At 44.9% G+C, this 19,160-nt stretch overlaps 1 protein-coding gene across 5 annotated transcripts in view; it reads right to left on the bottom strand.

Annotated features, from left to right (window-relative positions):
• The window catches only part of LOC144482098 (NACHT, LRR and PYD domains-containing protein 3-like), an 82,632-nt gene that overhangs the window by 26,555 nt on the left and 36,917 nt on the right, over positions 1 to 19,160 (bottom strand). For all 5 annotated transcript variants that reach the window (XM_078201327.1, XM_078201328.1, XM_078201329.1 and 2 more), the window contains 4 exons: positions 14,575 to 14,670; positions 8,758 to 8,924; positions 2,090 to 2,261; positions 1,940 to 2,005 (listed from right to left, as the gene is read on the bottom strand). In XM_078201327.1, coding sequence (XP_078057453.1) covers positions 1,940 to 2,005; positions 2,090 to 2,261; positions 8,758 to 8,924; positions 14,575 to 14,638 — 469 coding nt within the window. In that variant the 5' untranslated portion in view covers positions 14,639 to 14,670. The remainder of the gene's footprint in view (positions 1 to 1,939; positions 2,006 to 2,089; positions 2,262 to 8,757; positions 8,925 to 14,574; positions 14,671 to 19,160) is intronic.

The raw sequence follows: 19,160 nt of genomic DNA, 5'->3' as shown, positions 1-19,160 counted from the left end.
TGATGGCAACAGGAAACAGAACAAGAATCTACTTTGCTAAGTGTAATATGAAACCAGTAAACATTCACAGTTCATTTGAACTGTTTAACAATAATTATAATGCATGGTTAATTATGTTTGTTGTTTCCTATAACCTAGTTTTGGGAAATTGAAAATATATTTATCTTAGTTCTTACATTGGGTTAAAAGGACACCCCTGATTTAACGGATTATCCTTTCAGTGATAGGGTATGAGATAGCAAATTTAAGACAGAGTTGAGGAGAAACTACTCCCAAAGGGTTGTGAATCTGTGGAATTTGCTGCCCCAAAGTGTGGTGGATGCTGGGACAGGAGTAAATTTGAGGAGTTAGATAGATTTTTAATTGTTCATGCGTTGAAGGGTTATGGGGGAAGGCAGGAAAATGGGGATGAGGAGCATATCAGCCATGACTGAATGGCGGAGCAGACTCAATGAGCCGAATGGCCGATCTCTGCTCCTATATCTTATGAACTTATGCAAAATGTTAACGGGGGTTGTAGATAGACCCACAAACTGTAGTGATGAGGCTGGGGATGGCATTAAACAGGAAATTAGTGACGCATGTGATGAAGGAACATCAGTAATTGTGGGAGATTTTAACCTGCATATAGACTGGCCAAGTGAAATCAGACACACTAACGTAGAGTAGAAATTCCTGGAGTGTATACGGAATAGTTTTCTGGAACATTCTATTGGTCGTGGGGAAAATGCTATAGTTCATTAACAGCAGAGCATTTGAAAACAGTGGCAGGATTGGACAGTCAGCATGGATATATGAAGCGGAATTCTTGCTTGACAAATCTACTTGAATTTTTTCCAGGAAGCAACTAGCAGAGGTGACGAAGGTGACAATGGTTGTGATTTATTTGGACTTTCAGAAGGCTTTTGACACGGTCCCAGGTAAGAGATGAGCATGTAAAATTCAATACATTGATTTGGGAGCAGTGTATTGAGATGGACAGGAAATAAGCTGGCAGGGAGGAAACAGAGTAGCAATAACTGGGTCTTTTTTCCAAATAGCAGACTGTGACTAGTGGGATACTGCACGGTGCTGGGAGACCACTGAAAGGGTTAATGTCACATAAGCTGCTATGAAAAAAAAGTTCTTATCGAAGTTTTCAAAGAGAAGCACTAAGACCAGTAGCTTAAGGTGACTGTGATTGGTTTTAATATCTGAATGATGCAAGTTTAATCAATAACTGAGTGGATTGAGGTAACTCCTAAAATGTGATTGGTATATGCTAATTACCTGTGACTGAATTTGAAACTATAATTGTTTATATATGTAGGAATTCTGTATTCTGATTCATTACAGACTGTGACCTGTGACTTTCCAGAGTCCTCACTATACAGATGATTAAAACAGCTGTTAAGAGAATTCCGTGACTTGGTCCAATTACTTGAAAGATAAAGTTGTGATCAATTAAAAGGCTGATATCAATTACCACAAGACCACTTATTCATGATATATATTAATGATTTAGACGGATGAATTAAATCTAATCTCTCCAAACGTGCAGACTACACAAAAGTAGGTGGGAGGGTGAGCTGTGTGGAGGAAGTGGGCAAATGGCCTACCCCTGCAACCATTTTCTCTGTTACTGTGTTTCTATAAGGTTCATGCTGAGATTTACAGGGTAGTGGGATTCTGCAAGGTGTACACAAGACTTCCAAAATAATAGCAATCAGCAATTTAATTAAGAGAAAAAAATGCAATGATTACAAGAGAAATCCTGTGTACTGGAATGAATCTCTGTATAGTTGAGGAACAGTGACAAACCCCAATCATGTTCAGCCCAGTTACCCCAGCCTTTAACTTTCCAATTCCCAGATTTTCACAACCTCTTAAACAAAGGTTGTAATCAATCATTCAGATTCTCAGAAGTTAAATAGTTTATAATCTCCATTTCATCTCTTACCTTTCAGGCGACTGGGCAATTCAGATAAACCTTGTGCAATGTTCATGTCATCGAATGCATCAGAACCTGTTTAAATAAATTCATGAAATCAAATCAGTGATATCGACAGTGTTTAAATGGGAAATTGAATTCACTGTGATTTTACCATACCACGCTCCTGTATTTCTTTCAGTATTTTATCCAGTTTTGGGACTCCGTGACGCATTTTCACAAAGGATTCCCACATCACCCTTCGAGCCCGAGATCCTTTTTCCATCACCAGATTGAGCAGAAGTTTGGAACTGTCTACCCGGTTTCCCTTATCCACGAGCTCAGTGACTTTCTATGAAGAATAGTAATGAAGAATAATGAGACGCAGAGTGAAAGATAAACACTGAGAATGGGATGGAAAGGACCTGCTCAGTGATGGGATTTCCCAGTTGCTTTCAGCTCAGAAATCAGTCACTGGGCCGGGTCCTGATCCATAACGAACACGGACTGAAAATTATCTTCACATCTCATTGCAGTCATTAACGATAAACAAATGTGAATCAACTGAACTAGAATCAAAAATATATTTGCAGAGAGTGAGGGATCACTGAGAATCTGCAGCATTTTAATGTAATTGTTTGCTTGTCTCTCAGTGTCTGCCATGATATCAGGTTCATGATGAATAATTTGACCCACTTTTCTCTGAAACCTCAATCCTGCTGCCTCACTGTGTGATTTACTCAGAAATCCGGAGGTGATGAGGAAAAGTCTATTTTCTCTGAGATGGTCAAGAGTCTTTGGAACCCTCTTCCTGAAAAAAATGGTGGAAGCAGAGTCTTTGAATGTTTCTAAGAGAGAGGTAGATGGACTTTTGATATCAAGGGGCTGATATGTTATAGGGAATAGGGGGGGGAATGCAGATTTGAGGGTACTATTAAATAAGCCGCAATGTTATTTAACAGCGGGACAGTATCGAGGAACTAAATGGTCTATCCCTGTTCCCCATGTGTATGCAAATAAAACAGCGGCAAATCAGAACTCAGATGGCAGAAAAATGATTATTCTGATCATCAAGTTATTTAAGTAGCAGGAATTTTAAAATGAAATTTGACTGATAAAGTACCATTGAGTAATCCAAATACCGACTGATGCTTTATGTCAGGGAAATGAGCTAATAATAATGGCGAAAAATCTAATCACTTAATCATTTCTGCACAGTAATTCAAATGCCAGAGACAGAACTTTAAAAAAAAATACTAGTACGTATGAAAGCTCAGTAAGGACGATTGAGGAGTTAGATAATTTTTGACAGATAATATTTAGCTACTATTGCGGGGTGTGAAGGAGAGCCTGCCGCAGAATGTCAGAGTCAGAGCAATGGAGAATTTCAGACTGGAGTTTACAAGAAAGGAAAGGTTCAAATTCATTGACTCAGGTCAAATAGAAGAATGGACATTTTAAAGCAAAGGCATCTGAGGACTGGGGGCCATTACAGGTTTATGAGCACACAGTGTTATCTGGAGTCTAGTGGGAGCACAGTAAAGGCAGCAGAATCTGAGTAGCTGAAGATAAGACGCAATGTAGCAGAACATTGGAACAGCTGAATCTGGGGTGAACAAAGACATGGAACAGGATTCAGCAGGCGCTGTGCTGAGGTAGGGGTACAGACTTGCAGTGTTACGTGCAGACAATAAGGATATTTCTGCACTGGCAATTGTGCAGGAAATGGAGTTCTGCTTGATACTGAATGCTGAAATCACAGATAGTCTGGCTAGGTCTCAGTCAGAGGCTGGGAGAGGAATACAATCAAGTGGTTTGGAGATGGAGTCTGTGAGGGAAACAGACAATGATGTGGGCATCGCTGGCTAGACCAGCTTTTGTTACAGCAATACTGAACAGTTCACTCCTTTTCCGCTACATCCTGACTTTTTCCTCTGGTCTCTCCAGTCCCACTCAAACTCTTGCCTTTTTTCTGCCAGTCCACATGAGAGTTAAACCTGAACTGTTCCCCTGTTCTTTGTACAGATACCGACAGATCTATTGTCACCTTTCCATATTGTTTCAGATTCACAATATTCGCAGTGTTATCCACATTGTGTCCTTTTTTCCAGCTTCTATTCTATAAAATTCTGAAATTAAATGATTATTAATGCCATTCTCTGTGTTACTTTGGGAGTAAACTTAATGTTGCGATGTATTAAAAGGGTAACATTGAACCAAGAAACTGAGATACTCCTGTGCCTTCCTAAAAACATTGGTGTGATCACATTCAGAATATTACATTCAGTTGTGTTTCCCTCAGTACAACAAGCTTATTGTAGCTTCAGATGGGAACAACTCGAACCTGTGAGACAATGGTGGGGGTGAGTGGGAGCCAGTGTGTAAAGTGAACATGTCCTCACTGGAAAATAAAAGTTTGAGGGGTGATATGATTGCTGTTTTCCACTGAGTCCAATTTTTCCAAAACTCTTTGATGCTACACAATTTAAAACGCTGTCTTGATGTGAACGATCGGCACTATCACCTCTCCTCTGTAATTCTTTTAGCCATGTCTGAACCAAAGGAGCTCTGGAGCAGAGTGCAAACTCAGTATCTGCGAGCAGGTAATTGCTGAGCAAATACCACTTCAAAACACTGTCGATATACCTTCCATTGTTTTGATAACTGTAAGTAGACGAATAAAATGGTAATAACTCGATTGCATTTGCTCTTTTTACCATGGACTTTCCTGGGATTTTTTTCCATATTGGTGGGTAAATGCCAATGCTTTAGCTGGGGTGAACAGCTTGGCTCACAGTGTGACTAGTCCTGGAGCACGAACCTACAGCATTACAGCCAGGATGCTGTCGGTGTCTCTGCACATCATGCCCTCAGTCATTCCTTTATATCATGTGGAGGGAATTCATTTGGCTGAAGACCAGTTTCTGTGATGATGGGGATCTCAGGAGGAGGCTGAGATGAATTATCAGTGAACACTTATGGCTGAGGGTGGTTGTGGATGCTTCAGTCTTGTCAGCCACGAGCTGGGATCTGCTGTTTCTGATGTTAATGTTTGTAGAATCCCCCCTACACATTTGTTGTCTAATTATCTAACATCATATGACTGACATGGCAGGACTGCAAAGCTTTATGCTGTTAGTTGAGGCTCAAGTTGCTTCTCTCTCTATACCATTGTGGCTAGTTGTAGATTCACCAGGTTGCCACATCATTTTTATATATTCCTGATGCTGTTCCTGCAATGCTCTCCAACGCAACTCATTGAACCAGGACCGAGCCTCTGGTTTGATTGTAATGGTGGTGTGTGAGTGTGCCATGCTATTATCTAATAGATTGTGGGGAAATACAATACTGTGACTGATGGCCAACTGTCAGTTTAGAAACAGTCGATCTATTCAATATCTATTACATTTAGCACGGGGATAACATCGCAAACAACAGAACCACTTGTCAGTTTGAAGACAGTACTTCATCTCCACCAAGGACTGTGCGGTAAGTCTTACTGATACTGTCATGGATTGGTGCATTTGCGACTGTCAGATGGATGAGAACAAAACTAGGATTTTCCACGTTCACTTGCCAAGAGCCACAAGCTCATTCTGGCTGATCTGACTTTCAAAACTTGGGAAGTTCAGTCAGTAATCGTGCTACTGAGACAGGCTTGACTGGAGAAATTAAGCCCCCTCTCCACCGCCGTGCCCTGCCAGCCCCATGAGTAAATTTTGTGCCTGTTCTTTTTTTAATCACATTGACATGGAAAAGTCCATTTTCATCAACTGAAGGAAGGCAGTGATCAGGAGGAGGTTTTCTTGTCTATATTTGACCTCAGTACATAAGATTTTGTGGGGTCCAAAGATAATATTGAGGACTCTCCACGTTTATACAATACCACTGGGCTGTAATTTCTGGCAGATCCATCTGGTGGGAACATACAGATCCAGGAACAGTAGGGGAGGAGTCTGGGACCTTGTTTGATCATCATAGTTACAGGATCATATTGATGGCAGGTTATAGCTTCACATATCTGCGGAATGGGTTCTGCAAAATGTGCTGAAAGTCCATAAATGTTAGTGAGGACTTTGCAGGGTCGACTGGGCCATGTTAGCGAATCCAGTCCAGCGTGGTGCACCCAGTTTAGTTTATTATACCTGACTGTAGTTAGTTTGCCTTGTTTTCTAGACCTTTTCAGAGGTCAGTGAAGAGTCAACTGTGTTACTGTGTGTCTGGAGCCACATACAGGCCAGGCTGAGTAAGGGCAGCATGTCTCCTTCCCTTAGTGAAGCAGATTGGTTTTGTAGACAGTCTAATCTTATTTAATTAGCTTAGTTCATTCTGGAGTAAGGGGAAATATGAAGCCATCAGGCAGGAGATTAGAGGCGTAAATTGGAAGGAGGCATTCTCAAGGAAGTAAGGTGGCAGATTTTCAAGGAATGTTTGTCTGGAGTTCTGCATGACAACGTTCCGATGAGACAGGGAGGTGTTGGTAGGTTACGGGAACCGTGGTGCACAAAAGCTGCGCTGAACCCAGTGAGAAAGAAAAGGTAAGTATACAAAAGGATCAGAGAGCTAGGCGATGATGGGGATCTAGATGAGTAGACGGCTTGTAGGAAGGGACTTAAGAAAGAAATTAGGAGAGCCAGAAGGGGTCAGGAGAAGGATTGGCAGGTAAGATTAAGGAGAACCCTCAGGTGTTCTATAAATATGTGAAGAGTAAAAGGATGAGATGTGAAGGAATAGTACCTATAAAAGGTGAAGGTGAGAAAGTCTGTACAGAACCGGAAGAAATAGCAGAGGTGCTTAATGAATACTTTTCCTCAGCATTCACGGTGGAAAAAGACCTGGGTCGTTGTACCACAGGATTGAGGCAGACTGAAAAGATTGAGTATGTGGACATTAAGAAAGAGGATGTGTTGGAAATTTTGAATAGCATCAAGATAGATAAGTCGCCGGGACCGGATGGGATGTACCCCAGGTTACTGTGGGAGGCGCGGGAAGAGATTGTAGAGCCTCTGGTGATGATCTTTGTGTCGTCGATGGAGACGGGAGAGGTTCCGGAGGATTGGAGGATTGCGGATGTGGTTCCTATATTCAAGAAAGGGAATAGTGATAGCCCAGGAAATTACCGACCGGTGAGTCTAACCTCAGTGGTTGGTAAGTTGTTGGAGACGATCCTGAGGGACAGGATTTATGAACATTTAGAGAAGTTTAGTATGCTCAAAAGTAGCTTGCACGGCTTTGTCAAAGGCAAATCGTGCCTTACGAGCCTGGTGGAGTTCTTTGAAAATGTGACTAAACACTTTGACGAAGGAAAAGCGGTAGATGTGGTCTACATGAACTTCAGCAAGGCGTTCGATAAGGTCCCCCATGCAAGACTTCACGAGAAAGTGAGAGGGCATGGGATCCAAGAGGCTGTTGCCTTGTGGATTCACAACTGGCTTGCCTGCAGAAGGCAGAGAGTGGTTTTAGACGGGTCTTTTTCAGAATGGAGGTGGGTCACCACTAGAGTGCCCCAGGGATCTGTTCTGGGACCCTTGCTGTTTGTCATTTTCATAAATGACCTGGATGAGGAAATGGGGGGGTGGGTTGGTAAGTTTGCCGACGACACGAAGGTTGGTGGTGTTGTGGATAGGTTGGGGGGATGTCAGAAGCTGCAGCGTGACATAGATAGGATGCAAAACTGGGCGGAGAAGTGGCAGATGGAGTTCAACCTGGATAAATCTGTAGTGGTCAATTTTGGCAGGTCAAATGGGATGAAAGTGTATAATATCAAGGGTAAGACTCTTAGCAGTGTAGAGGATCAGAGGAACCTTGGGGTCCGGGTCCATAGGACTCTTAAATCGGCCTCGCAGGTAGAGGAGGTGGTTAAGAAGGCGTATGGTGTGCTGGCCTTCATCAATCGAGGATTTAGTTTCGGAGTCGGGAGATAATGATGCAGCTTTATAAGACGCTCGTCAGACCCCACTTGGAGTACTGTGCTCAGTTCTGGTCGCCTCATGACAGGAGGGATGTGGAAAAGATTGAAAGGGTGCAGAGAAGATTTACAAGGATGTTGCCTGGATTGGTTGGTATGCCTTATGAGGATAGGCTGAGGGAGCTCGGTCTTTTCTCCTTGGAGAGACGAAGGATGAGAGGTGACCTGACAGAGGTGTACAAGATGTTGAGAGGTATAGATCGGGTGGATTCTCGGAGGCTTTTTCCCAGGGCTGAAATGGCTGCTACGAGAGGACACAGATTTAAGGTGCTGGGGAGTAGGTACAGAGGAGATGTCAGGGGTAAGTTTTTCACTCAGAGGGTGGTGGGTGAGTGGAATCGGCTGCCGTCAGTGGTGGTGGAGGCAAACTCGATAGGGTATTTTAAGAGACTTCTGGATGAGTACATGGGACTTAATAGGATTGAGGGTCATAGGTAAGCCTATATATAAGCCTAGGTAGGTAGGGACATGACCGGCGCAACTTGTGGGCCGAAGGGCCTGTTTGTGCTGTATTATTTTTTCTACGTTCTATGTTCTAAATTCTCAAACAATGAGATTGAACTTTGCGTCTCTGGATTAGGAGTTAAGATCTCAGTTTGTTCATCCAGTAACATAGCCACTCTGCTGTTGTACCCGTGTGGGGTAAGTTGTGCATGCTGAGAAGAAACTGGTGGCTTTAGGTTCCCAAAGCTGTCCACCCTTGAGGCCATCCTCATCTCATGCCTGAGTCTGGTGCAGACTAATAACAGGATTTGTACTGGTCAATAACTTCATTATCAGTGCAGCATCTGATTCCTTGTCTGCTAGAAGATGATGTAGACAGAACCAGCTCTTTCGTCATCATTTGTTAATACATCCTGAACTCATCCCTCCCACTTACCCGATGTTCTTGTCCAGTGAAAATCCTCTCGTATGTTAACGATAAGCTGACCCCATCCACTCCTCCTTCAATCGCCTGCTCCAGCCTATCCCGGTAGAATTTTGTCAGCTGGAACAGTTGGTAATCATCACACTTTGTCAGGAACTGAGTGATTGCGGAGTTCGGATCTGTAAACACAAATGGAGAAAAATAAACACATTTCTGTCAATGAAACTTCCCTTGACAGGAAGCAACTGAAGGCTCGTGAGCCACAGTATCAAACACCTGTGGGAATACAGAAACATTCAGCAATAACATATTTGACCTGACTCCCAATAACCACCTTTGCCCCAGACCCATTAGTACCCATGGTTCACAAGAGACTACCAATTTCAAAAATAAATTCAATATTTTAAAAAATCAGTCACTGGATGTGAGGGTTCCTGGCAAGGGCAGTTTGTTGTGAATCCTTAATTGCCATTGGAAAGCTGGTGAGACACTTTCTTGAACCGCTGCAATGTTCCTGGTGTCTGTACACTCAGTGCTGCTCGAAAGGTATTGACAGGCTCTCTATCCAGTGACAGTGAAGGTCTTCTTCGAAGTGAGGGTGTTGTGTGGATTGGAGGGAGTCTGTAATTAGTGAGAGTGATCTTCCCATCTTTCTGCTGTCATTGTCTTTCTGGTTGGGCAGAAATCGCAGGATTGGAAATTGTTGTTAAAGGCGATTTGGTGAGTTGCTGCAGTCCATCCTGTAAATGATGCATATTGCTATCTTTGTGCATTGGTGGCAAAGGCACTTCTGTGGTGGATGGGCTGCTGATCAGGTGGGCTACATTCTCCTAAGTGGTGTAGAACTTCTTGTGTGCTTGTGAAGTCACAGTTATCAGGCAAGTTGCAAGTTTTCCATTACACCTTACTTGGGCAACACAGTGGAGAGCACTCCTGCATCACAGTGCCAGGGACCCAGGTTCGATTCCCAGCTTGGGTGATTGTGCGGAGTCTGCACGTTCGGAGTCTGCACGTTCTCCCCGTGTCTGTGTGCGTTTCTTCTGGGTGCTTCGATTTCCTCCCACAGTCTGAAAGACGTGCTGGTTAGGTGCATTGTCCATGCTACATTGTCCCTCAGTGTACCTGAACAGATGCCAGACTGTGGCGAGCAGGGAATTTTCACAGTAACTTCATTGCAGTGTTAATGTAAGCTGACTTATGACACAAAGAAAAACTTTTTTAAAACATTGTACTTTGTGGATTGTTGACTCGAAGGAGACAGAAGCTGACTAACTTTCCGCAGAATGCGCAGCCTCCAACCTGCTCTTGTTGCTACAGCATTTATATAGCTGATCAGTTTCTGGTCAAGGTGACCAACTATGAGGTAAGGAAATAGCTTTGGTATCAGAATGAGGGTGGAGGAGGTGGGGAGAGGGTGCTTCCAAATCTCTCGTGCTGGGGCAGGTGTAGGGGGATGGGGAGGTCACTCCCAGACGTGTCAGAGCTACCTGCCAGAAGGGCTGCACCTCGGCTAACACACACAATGCATGTGCTGAATTTGAAACACAAGTTACAGGACAACAAGCTTCCGAGCAAGAGACAGCCCAGAGACACAGGGTTCATACATAAGACGGTCCCAAAAATCTGGGATGGTTGGTCACCCTGGTGAAAAACAATCCCCAAAATATCAATAATGGCCAATGATGGTAATGCTGAATTGGCTGCCAAGTGGAGGTGGCATGTAACATTTGTGCCACACAAGTGCCAAGGAATTATGATGTCTAACAAGAGAGAATCGAAGCACATGCATTCCCTCCTCAACCAAAGCAACATGTGGCATCCACAAGATGTGTTGCAGCAACTCACCAATGATCCATCGAACCATAGAACCCCAACAGCACAGAAGGAGCTTATTCAACCCATTGAGTCTGCACTAACTCTTCACAAGAGCATACTCCCTTGGACGACTGCCCTGCCCTATCCCTGTCATCTCACACATCTAATCCATCTAACCTAAATATCTTTGGATACTGAGGTGCAATTTAACATGACAAATCTACCCAACCAGCACATCTTTGGAGTGTGGGATGAAACCAGAACATCCAGAGGAAACCCACACATACACGGGGACAACATGCAACCTCCGCACAGTCACCCAAGGCTGTAATCGAACTTGGGTCTGTGGCGCTGTGTTAGCAATGCTAATCACTGTTCCATATCTTTAGATAGCATTTTCCAAAACCACGACCTTGATCACCTGGTATGGCAGCGGAGGCCTGGGAACACACCACCTGAAGGTCCCCTCCAAGCTATATATCCTGACTTGGAATTATAGCCTGCCTCACTCCCTGTTACTTGGTCAAAATCCTGGAACTCCTGTGGCACAGTGGTACAGCGGCAAGCACTGCTGCCTCACAGCGCCAGGGTCCCGGGTTCAAATCCTGGCTTGGGTCACTGCCTGTGTGGAGTTTGCACATTCCCCCCCTGTCTGCGTGGGTTTTCTCCAGGTGCTCCGATTTCCTCCGACACTCCAGAAATGTGCGGATTCGGTGGATTGGCGATTCCTGACAAACATGTCTGCAGAAAGTGTAAGCAGCTGGAGGAAATCCGGATCAGGATTATTGATCTGGAAGCCGAACTGCAGGCAACGTGCACCATCAGGCAGAGAAATAAATAGCTGGACACTTTGTTCCAGGAGAATATAGCGAGGGGATTGACACATTGTTCCAGGAGATTATAGTGAGGGGGATTGACACTTTGTTCCAGGAGAATATATTCAGGGGGATTGACACTTTGTTCCAGGAGATTATAGTGAGGGGGATTGACACTTTGTTCCAGGAGAATATAGTGAGGGGGATTGACACTTTGTTCCAGGAGAATATAGTCAGGGGGATTGACACTTTGTTCCAGGAGATTATAGTGAGGGGGATTGACATTTTGTTCCAGGAGATTATAGTGAGGGGGATTGACACTTTGTTCCAGGAGAATATAGTCAGGGGGATTGACACTTTGTTCCAGGAGATTATAGTGAGGGGGATTGACACTTTGTTCCAGGAGATTATAGTGAGGGGGATTGACACTTTGTTCCAGGAGAATATAGTGAGGGGGATTGACACTTTGTTCCAGGAGATTATAGTGAGGGGGATTGACACATTGTTCCAGGAGAATATAGCGAGGGGGATTGACACTTTGTTCCTGGAGATTATAGTGAGGGCGATTGACACTTTGTTCCAGGAGAATATAGTGAGGGCGATTGACACTTTATTCCAGGAGAATATAGCGAGGGCGATTGACACTTTGTTCCAGGAGAATATAGTGAGGGCGATTGACACTTTGTTCCAGGAGAATATAGTGAGGGGGATTGACACTTTGTTCCAGGAGAATACCGTGAGGGGGATTGACACTTTGTTCCAGGAGAATACAGTGAGGGGGATTGACACTTTGTTCCAGGAGAATACCGTGAGGGGGATTGACACTTTGTTCCAGGAGAATATAGTGAGGGGGATTGACACTGTTCACTGATGCAAAGAGCAAGAGTGCAAAAGAACGTTTCCTGCCCAGTGCCAGTTTCAGGGAAAACAGTGGGTCTGAGACTTTTATTCTAAACTTAAACAGATAGCAGATTAAAGACAGTGAAAACAGTCAGCAAGAGTTTTTATAATTATTTAAGTAAGAAAAGAGCAGGTACTGTGGGTGCTGGTCCTGTGTAAAGTGAGAATTGGGAGATAATAGAAGATAATAATGAAATAGCAGATGAAGTGAACAAATATTTTGCTGTTTTCTTCACTCTGGAGGGTATGAAAACCATTCAGTAACAGCTTTAAATCAAGAGGTTGAACAGAGAGCGGAACTTGATGAAGTTACAGTCACTAGGAGGATTGGTACTGAGCAAACTGCAGGAACTATGGACTGACAACTTTCCAGGTCCTGATGGATTTCATCCCAGGATCTTAAAGAGGAGGCTAATGAGGTAGTAGATGTGCTGCTGTTAATTTCCTACAATTCCCTAGCTTCTGGAAAGTTTCCATCAGGGTGAAGGACCAGTAAATTTAACCTGTGTATTCAATAAAAGATGGAGGCAGAAAACAGGAAACGATAGGCCAGCTAGTTTGACGCCTGTTGTGGGTAAGGTGTACAAATAGATCATTAAGAAGATTGTAGCCGGGTACTTGAAAAATTCAAGGAAATTTTGTGGTTTTGTGCAAAGGAAGTTGTGTTGAGCTGATTCATTGGAATTCTATGAAGGAGTAATGTGCTCTTTAGATAAAGCAGAGCCTGCAGACACGCTGCACTTGGATTTCCAGAGGCCATTTGCGAAGGTGTCATGTCAATGCTTCGCAGAAAATAAAAGCTCACAGTTTAGGGGGTAACATATTAGTATTGACAGAAGATTGGCTGGCAGAAAACATAGAATATTTATGAATGGGTGTTTTTCTGATTGGCAGGATGAGACAAGTGGAGTCCCGCAGGGGTCTGTTCTGGGGCCTCAACTTGATACAATTCAGATCATGCAATAAATGAAGTGAAGGCATCACGGCTAAATTTACAGAAGAGACAAAGATTGGTGGGAAAGTATGTTGTGAAGGATTTTCCTGCCATGCTCGCCCCAATGCCGGAAAATCCCGCCTGAGTTCAATGGACCTTTGCATGATCCATGTCCTGCCTGCTCCGATTCCTGTGGCAGGCAGCACGGGAAAATTCCACCAAAGGAGGTTGCGTATAATTGAGTGAGTGGGGAACATCTGGCAGGTGGAGTATTATGTGGGAAAATGCGGAGTTGTTTGTTTTGGCAGGAAGAATAAGAAAGCAGAGTATTATTAAACAGGAGAACGGTTGCAAAATTCAGAGCTGCAGACATGAGTTACAAGAAGTTAATATGCACGTGCAGCAAATAATGAAGGCTAATGGAATGTTCTCCTTCATTACGAAGGGAATTTAACTCCAAAAGGATATTATGCCTTAGTCATACAGGGCATTGGTAAGACCACATCTCGAAAATTGCATGCGGTTTTTGGGCTCCTTATTTAAGGAAAGGATGTAAATGCATTCGAGGCGATTCAGAAGAGGTGATTCCCAGAATGAGCAGGTTGTGTTATGAAGAAACGTTGCATAAACTGGGATTGTTTCCACCAGAGTTCAGAAAAGTGAGCAGTGACTTAACTGAAGTATTTAAGATGCTGAACAATATTCACAACAAGGACATGAAAAGGATTTTGAATCTTGTGGGGAAGTCCAGAACTCGGGGGCACTGTTTTATCATTAGGATCTGCCTTTTTAGGTCACAGATTAAGAGATTTTTTCACTCAGAGCTGATGTGGCCCTCTGGAACTCTCTGCCTCAGAAGAGGTTGGAGGTGGCGGGTAATTAAATACTTTAAATCGGAGGTGGATGAATTTTTGTGATGTAAGTGAGCCAAGTGTTATTGAGGATAGATGGGAATGTGGATTTCTAAACACGAATAGCTCAGTGAGTTTATCCACCCGGCCCCGCCGCGCCTGCCCAACACCAGCCTTCAGCACACTGTTCACTGCTCCACCAATCATAGATTGTTTCTCTCCTTCGTTAGCTGCTGATGCTCTCACTAGTCGGCCTATCAGCAGCAAATGGAGTAGAGAAACAAGCTCTGAATTTGAATTGGAACTCAGTTGTTTGACAATAATTTGAAAATGTTCTCTGGGACCATGTAGAGGAGCTTCACGGGTCACACCCAGCCCCCGGGCCAAACCTTGGTTAAACCTGCTCCAGATGGTCACTCACTCCAACTTTCTACTCAGTCCCTGTCCCGTTCCCTCTTCCGGTGTGAGCTGCAGGCAGGATAGGAATGATATTTGTATTTTTTTGTGATCCTACCTGTGTCCATGCCAATTCTTGTTGAAGACATTGGATATTCTCCCTTGTTTGAACCTTCAGCCATGATATTGACAGATGTTTCCGGATTCTGAGACTCTGTAATGAGGATAATATCAATGTCAGGGTCAGATGTTAATACAAAATCAGAAGCAGAGGGCTGAGATCTTTACTGGTGTGTAAGATATATTTCAGAATATTACAATCTCACATGTTACCGCAATATTAGTAGTAGTCTTAGCGGCGCAGTGGTTAGCACTGCTGCCTCACAGCACCAGGGACCCGGGTTCAATTCCTGGCTTGGGTCACTGCACCGTCTGCACTCCAAAGATGCGCAGGATAGATTTATTGAGAACCTGTAAATCGGTACAATTTATGGCTGCCTGGACGGCACGGTGGCACAGTGCTCACAGCGCCAGGGACCCGGGTTCAGTTCCGGCCTCGGGTGACAGTGTGGAGTTTACACATTCTCCCCGTGTCTGTGTGGGTTTCCTCCGGGTGCTCCAGTTTCCTCACACAGTCCGAAAGATGTCCGGGTTAGGCAGATTGCCATGCTAAATTGCCCCATAGTGTCAGGAGGATTAGCAGGGGAAATATGTGAGGCTATGGGGATAGGGCCAGGGTGGGATTATTGTCGATGGGCCGAATGGCCTCCTTTCTACACTATTGGGATTCTATGTTCTCCCAGCATCTGCAAGGGTTTCCTCCAGATGCTCCGGTTTCCTTACACATTCAGAAAGATTTGTGCTGACTAGGGGACTTTCACAGTAACTTCATTACAATGTAACGTAAGCCTACTTGAGACAATAATAAATAAACTTTGAAAACTCTGAGATTTGACAGCAGTTTCACAAAATACCAGTCGTTCTCAGATTCCTTGAAAACTCCACCCTTCACCCTGACAAGCCACTGTCTGATGTTGCAGATGTATAGAACGTTGGTTCGGCCGCATTTGGAATACTGCGTCCAGTTCTGGTCGCCACACTACCAGAAGGACGTGGAGGCTTTGGAGAGAGTACAGAGGAGGTTTACCAGGATGTTGCCTGGTATGGAGGGGCTTGGTTATGAGGAGAGATTGGGGAAACTGGGGTTGTTCTCCTTGGAAAGACGGAGGATGAGGGGAGACTTAATAGAGGTGTATAAAATTATGAAAGGCATAGATAGGGTGAACGGTGGGAAGCTTTTCCCCGGGTCGGTGGTGACGTTCACGAGGGGTCATAGGTTCAAGGTGAAGGGGGGGAGGTTTAACACAGATATCAGAAGGACATATTTCACACAGAGGGTCGTGGGGGCCTGGAATGTGTTGCCGGGCAAGGTGGTGGAGGCGGACACACTGGGAACGTTTAAGACTTATCTAGACAGCTATATGAACGGAGTGGGAATGGAGGGATACAAAAGAGTGGTCTAGTTTGGACCAGGGAGCGGCGCGGGCTAATTGTTCCTGGTTTCTCGTTTCAAGGCTTCATTCTACGATCATCTTGCTGGTGCCAGTACAGAGTGAGACTGCGGATAGTTGGGAACCTGTCTCGGGGGCAGGGAATTCATATGGTGTTCGTGGAAGTGGAAATGACTAGGGTTGGGAAGCATTTTCCGATCGGGGCCATTGTGATCTCCTGGACTCGTTTCGATCGCCTCAGGGGGTCGGAGAGGAATTTCCCAGATTTTTTTTTTTCCCCATATTGGCCCTGGGGTTTTTCACTCTGGGTTTTCGCCTCTCCCTGGAGATCACATGGTCTGGAATGGGGGGGTGGGGGTAAGTTAATAGGTGTAATGAACAAAGCATCATAGCTGTGAGGGACAGCTCGGTGGATAGGATATTGGTATGTAGATAGGCTGGAAAATTGGGCGGGGATCCTGGATTCAGGATTCAATCCTGGACCGGGGAGCGGCGCGGGCTTGGAGGGCCGAAGGGCCTGTTCCTGTGCTGTATTGTTCTTTGTTCTTTGTCCCATCTCCAGTTTCCACTTCCCTCTTCAAACTCATTGAACATGTTGTTACCTCCCAAATCCATGGCCATTTTTGCAATAGCACCACGCAGTCATGTTTATACCCTGTCACAATGCCACCACTCCTCTTAAAATCACAAATACTATCCTATCCGACTCTGACAAAAGTCAATGAAGTATCTTCATTCACCCGTCTGCAGCCCTTAACATGCTTGGCCATGTCAACCTTCTCCAACTCCTGCCTCTTGTCGTCCAGCTGAGTAGAAATGCATCAAAGGCTCTTGGTTCAATTCTTACCTGTTACTTTCCATCCAGTGAATCAGTAACACTGGTCTCTCCCGCACCATTATCTTTATCATTGGCCCTCTTCTATTTCTCATCAACCTGGAAGCAGGTTCCACATGTAAGCTGCTGATATCGAGCTCTACAGTCTCACTGCTCTGAAACTCTGCTTCCTGAATCCTAACTCGCACTAAGTCTCATTCCCTTCACCTTTATACACCACTGACACCGATTGACAGCCTGACAACATTTCAATTTTAAATGCTCAAATCTCTCCATGGCCCATCCATTCCTATTCACGCCATATCAACAGAAAATGCTGGAAAATCTCAGCAGGTCTGACAGCATCTGTGGAGAGAGAATAGAGCCAACGTTTCGAGTTTGGGTAACACTTCAGAGCTTTATTCAGGAATAGTTAACACTATAGGGTGTAATGTTGCACTGCCCAGTTACCTATGCAAACGACAGACAGGATCATCCCAATGACGTCATGCAATCCCTCACTTAAAGTGCCCTTGTTCAGCTGCAAGGCTGCTGATAAGGAACAACTAAAATACTATCAATATACAACAGTAAGCTTCATCAGCCCTGCAAGCCAGCGACATCTCTGCCCTCCAACTTCCCCAATCTGACATGTTGAGGATAATTTGTCAACAACTGAGACCAAATCCTGAGCTCTGGAATTCACTCCCTAAAACTCTCGGCCGCTTTTCCTTTCCCTCCTCCTCCCAGGTTTGCCTTAAAAAGATGAACAAAATGACCAAAATTGGTCACCTGCCCAGCTGCTCCTTTAATTGTCCCGGGGCCGTTGCTTCCCATTGAATTTTCTCTTGGAAACTGACTTGGAACATTTTACTACTCTGATGTCTAAAGAGAGTGGGGATTGTGATCGGCAGAGTGGAGTTCACTCATTTCAACAACTCACACAGTTATCAACATCCAATAATAAATATGAACATTTATTGAAAGGAATTCAGATACTCAGCAAAACAGAAAAGAAAGGAAATAAACACCGAGCTCGTCTTTGACCCGAACTTTACCCACAATGGCCGGAGTTTTACTGCCTCGCCCACCCCGGAATCGGAATCTCGCCCGAGCCAGGTTGTAAAATACTGCGAAATATACCCTTATTTAAACTTGGACAGCTTATCAATTCCCAGGGAAAGACTCAACACCGTGTAAAAGATGGACAATCAGATTACCAGAGCGGATTCTCATGCAGATCAAAGTTTAACCCAAATGAGGGTTTTCACATAGTCCAAGGTCAACAACAAAACACATTCCGCTCACAGCAAATTCTTCACTCTCCCAGGCACCTTCCTCACATTCACTAAGTCTCCTGCCTCTTTAGCAAGATAGAAGTTTAACAACACCAGGTTAAAGTCCAACAGGTTTATTTGGGGAATATATAAGCTGGACTATAATAGCCTGGACTATATAAGCAGAGCACTGAGTCTTGCTAAAGACGTGGAGATGCCGGCGTTGGACTGGGGTAAACACAGTAAGAAGTTTAACAACACCAGGTTAAAGTCCAACAGGGGGAATTCAATTCTATGGGGTTTGTTGGAGCACCCAGGCTATTGAGTGGGTGGCAAGAGTGTCCATCTGGTGGAAGCGAAGGCCAGGTCGCGCCTGCTCCAACAAACCCCATAGAATTGAATTCCCCCTGTTGGACTTTAACCTGGTGTTGTTAAACTTCTTACTGTGTTTACCCCAGTCCAACGTCGGCATCTCCACATCTTTAGCAAGACTCAGTGCTCTGCTTATATAGTCCAGCAAGGCAACACAGCTAATCCTCATTGCACTGATTCCTGATAGGGATGCTCCTTCAGTCTGCCATGTGGTTTCCAGGTTGACTGCAGTGGGCATCTTGGCAGTGGACCCAGTCAATACACTGCAGAATATTATGGGAAAGTACTGCCCTTCTACACACAGCCACTGGTGACATAACATTTACGGTAAAGGTGCTATACAAATGCAAATTGTTGCATTTTCTCTATTTGTGTCACTGTCTAGCCCTATAGTTGTAACCCATTCAAACTCAGTCTCTGTCCTCTCCTTACACTGTTGTGGAAATGTAAAAGTGAGTCAGCTCATCGACCCGGCCCCACACACCAGCCCCGCCCTCCGCCGACCCGGCCTCACACCCTGACTCAGCCTCGCCCCCCGCCGACCTGGTCCCGCCCCCTGCCGACCCAGCCCTGCCCCCTGCCAAAGCGGCCCCGCCCCCTGCAGTCCCAGCCCGGCCCCCTGCAGTCCTAGCCCCGCCCTCTGCCAACCCAACCCCGCCCCCTGCCGCCCCCTGCTCACCCAGCCCCGCTCCCCGCTCACCCAGCCCCGCCCCCCGCTGACCCAGCCCCG

Source organism: Mustelus asterias (genome assembly GCF_964213995.1).
Source record: "Mustelus asterias chromosome 26 unlocalized genomic scaffold, sMusAst1.hap1.1 SUPER_26_unloc_13, whole genome shotgun sequence".
Classification (NCBI taxonomy): Eukaryota; Metazoa; Chordata; class Chondrichthyes; order Carcharhiniformes; family Triakidae; genus Mustelus; species Mustelus asterias.
The sequence above is the reverse complement of the archived record's forward strand: the minus strand, read 5'-3'. Positions and strand labels throughout refer to the sequence as shown.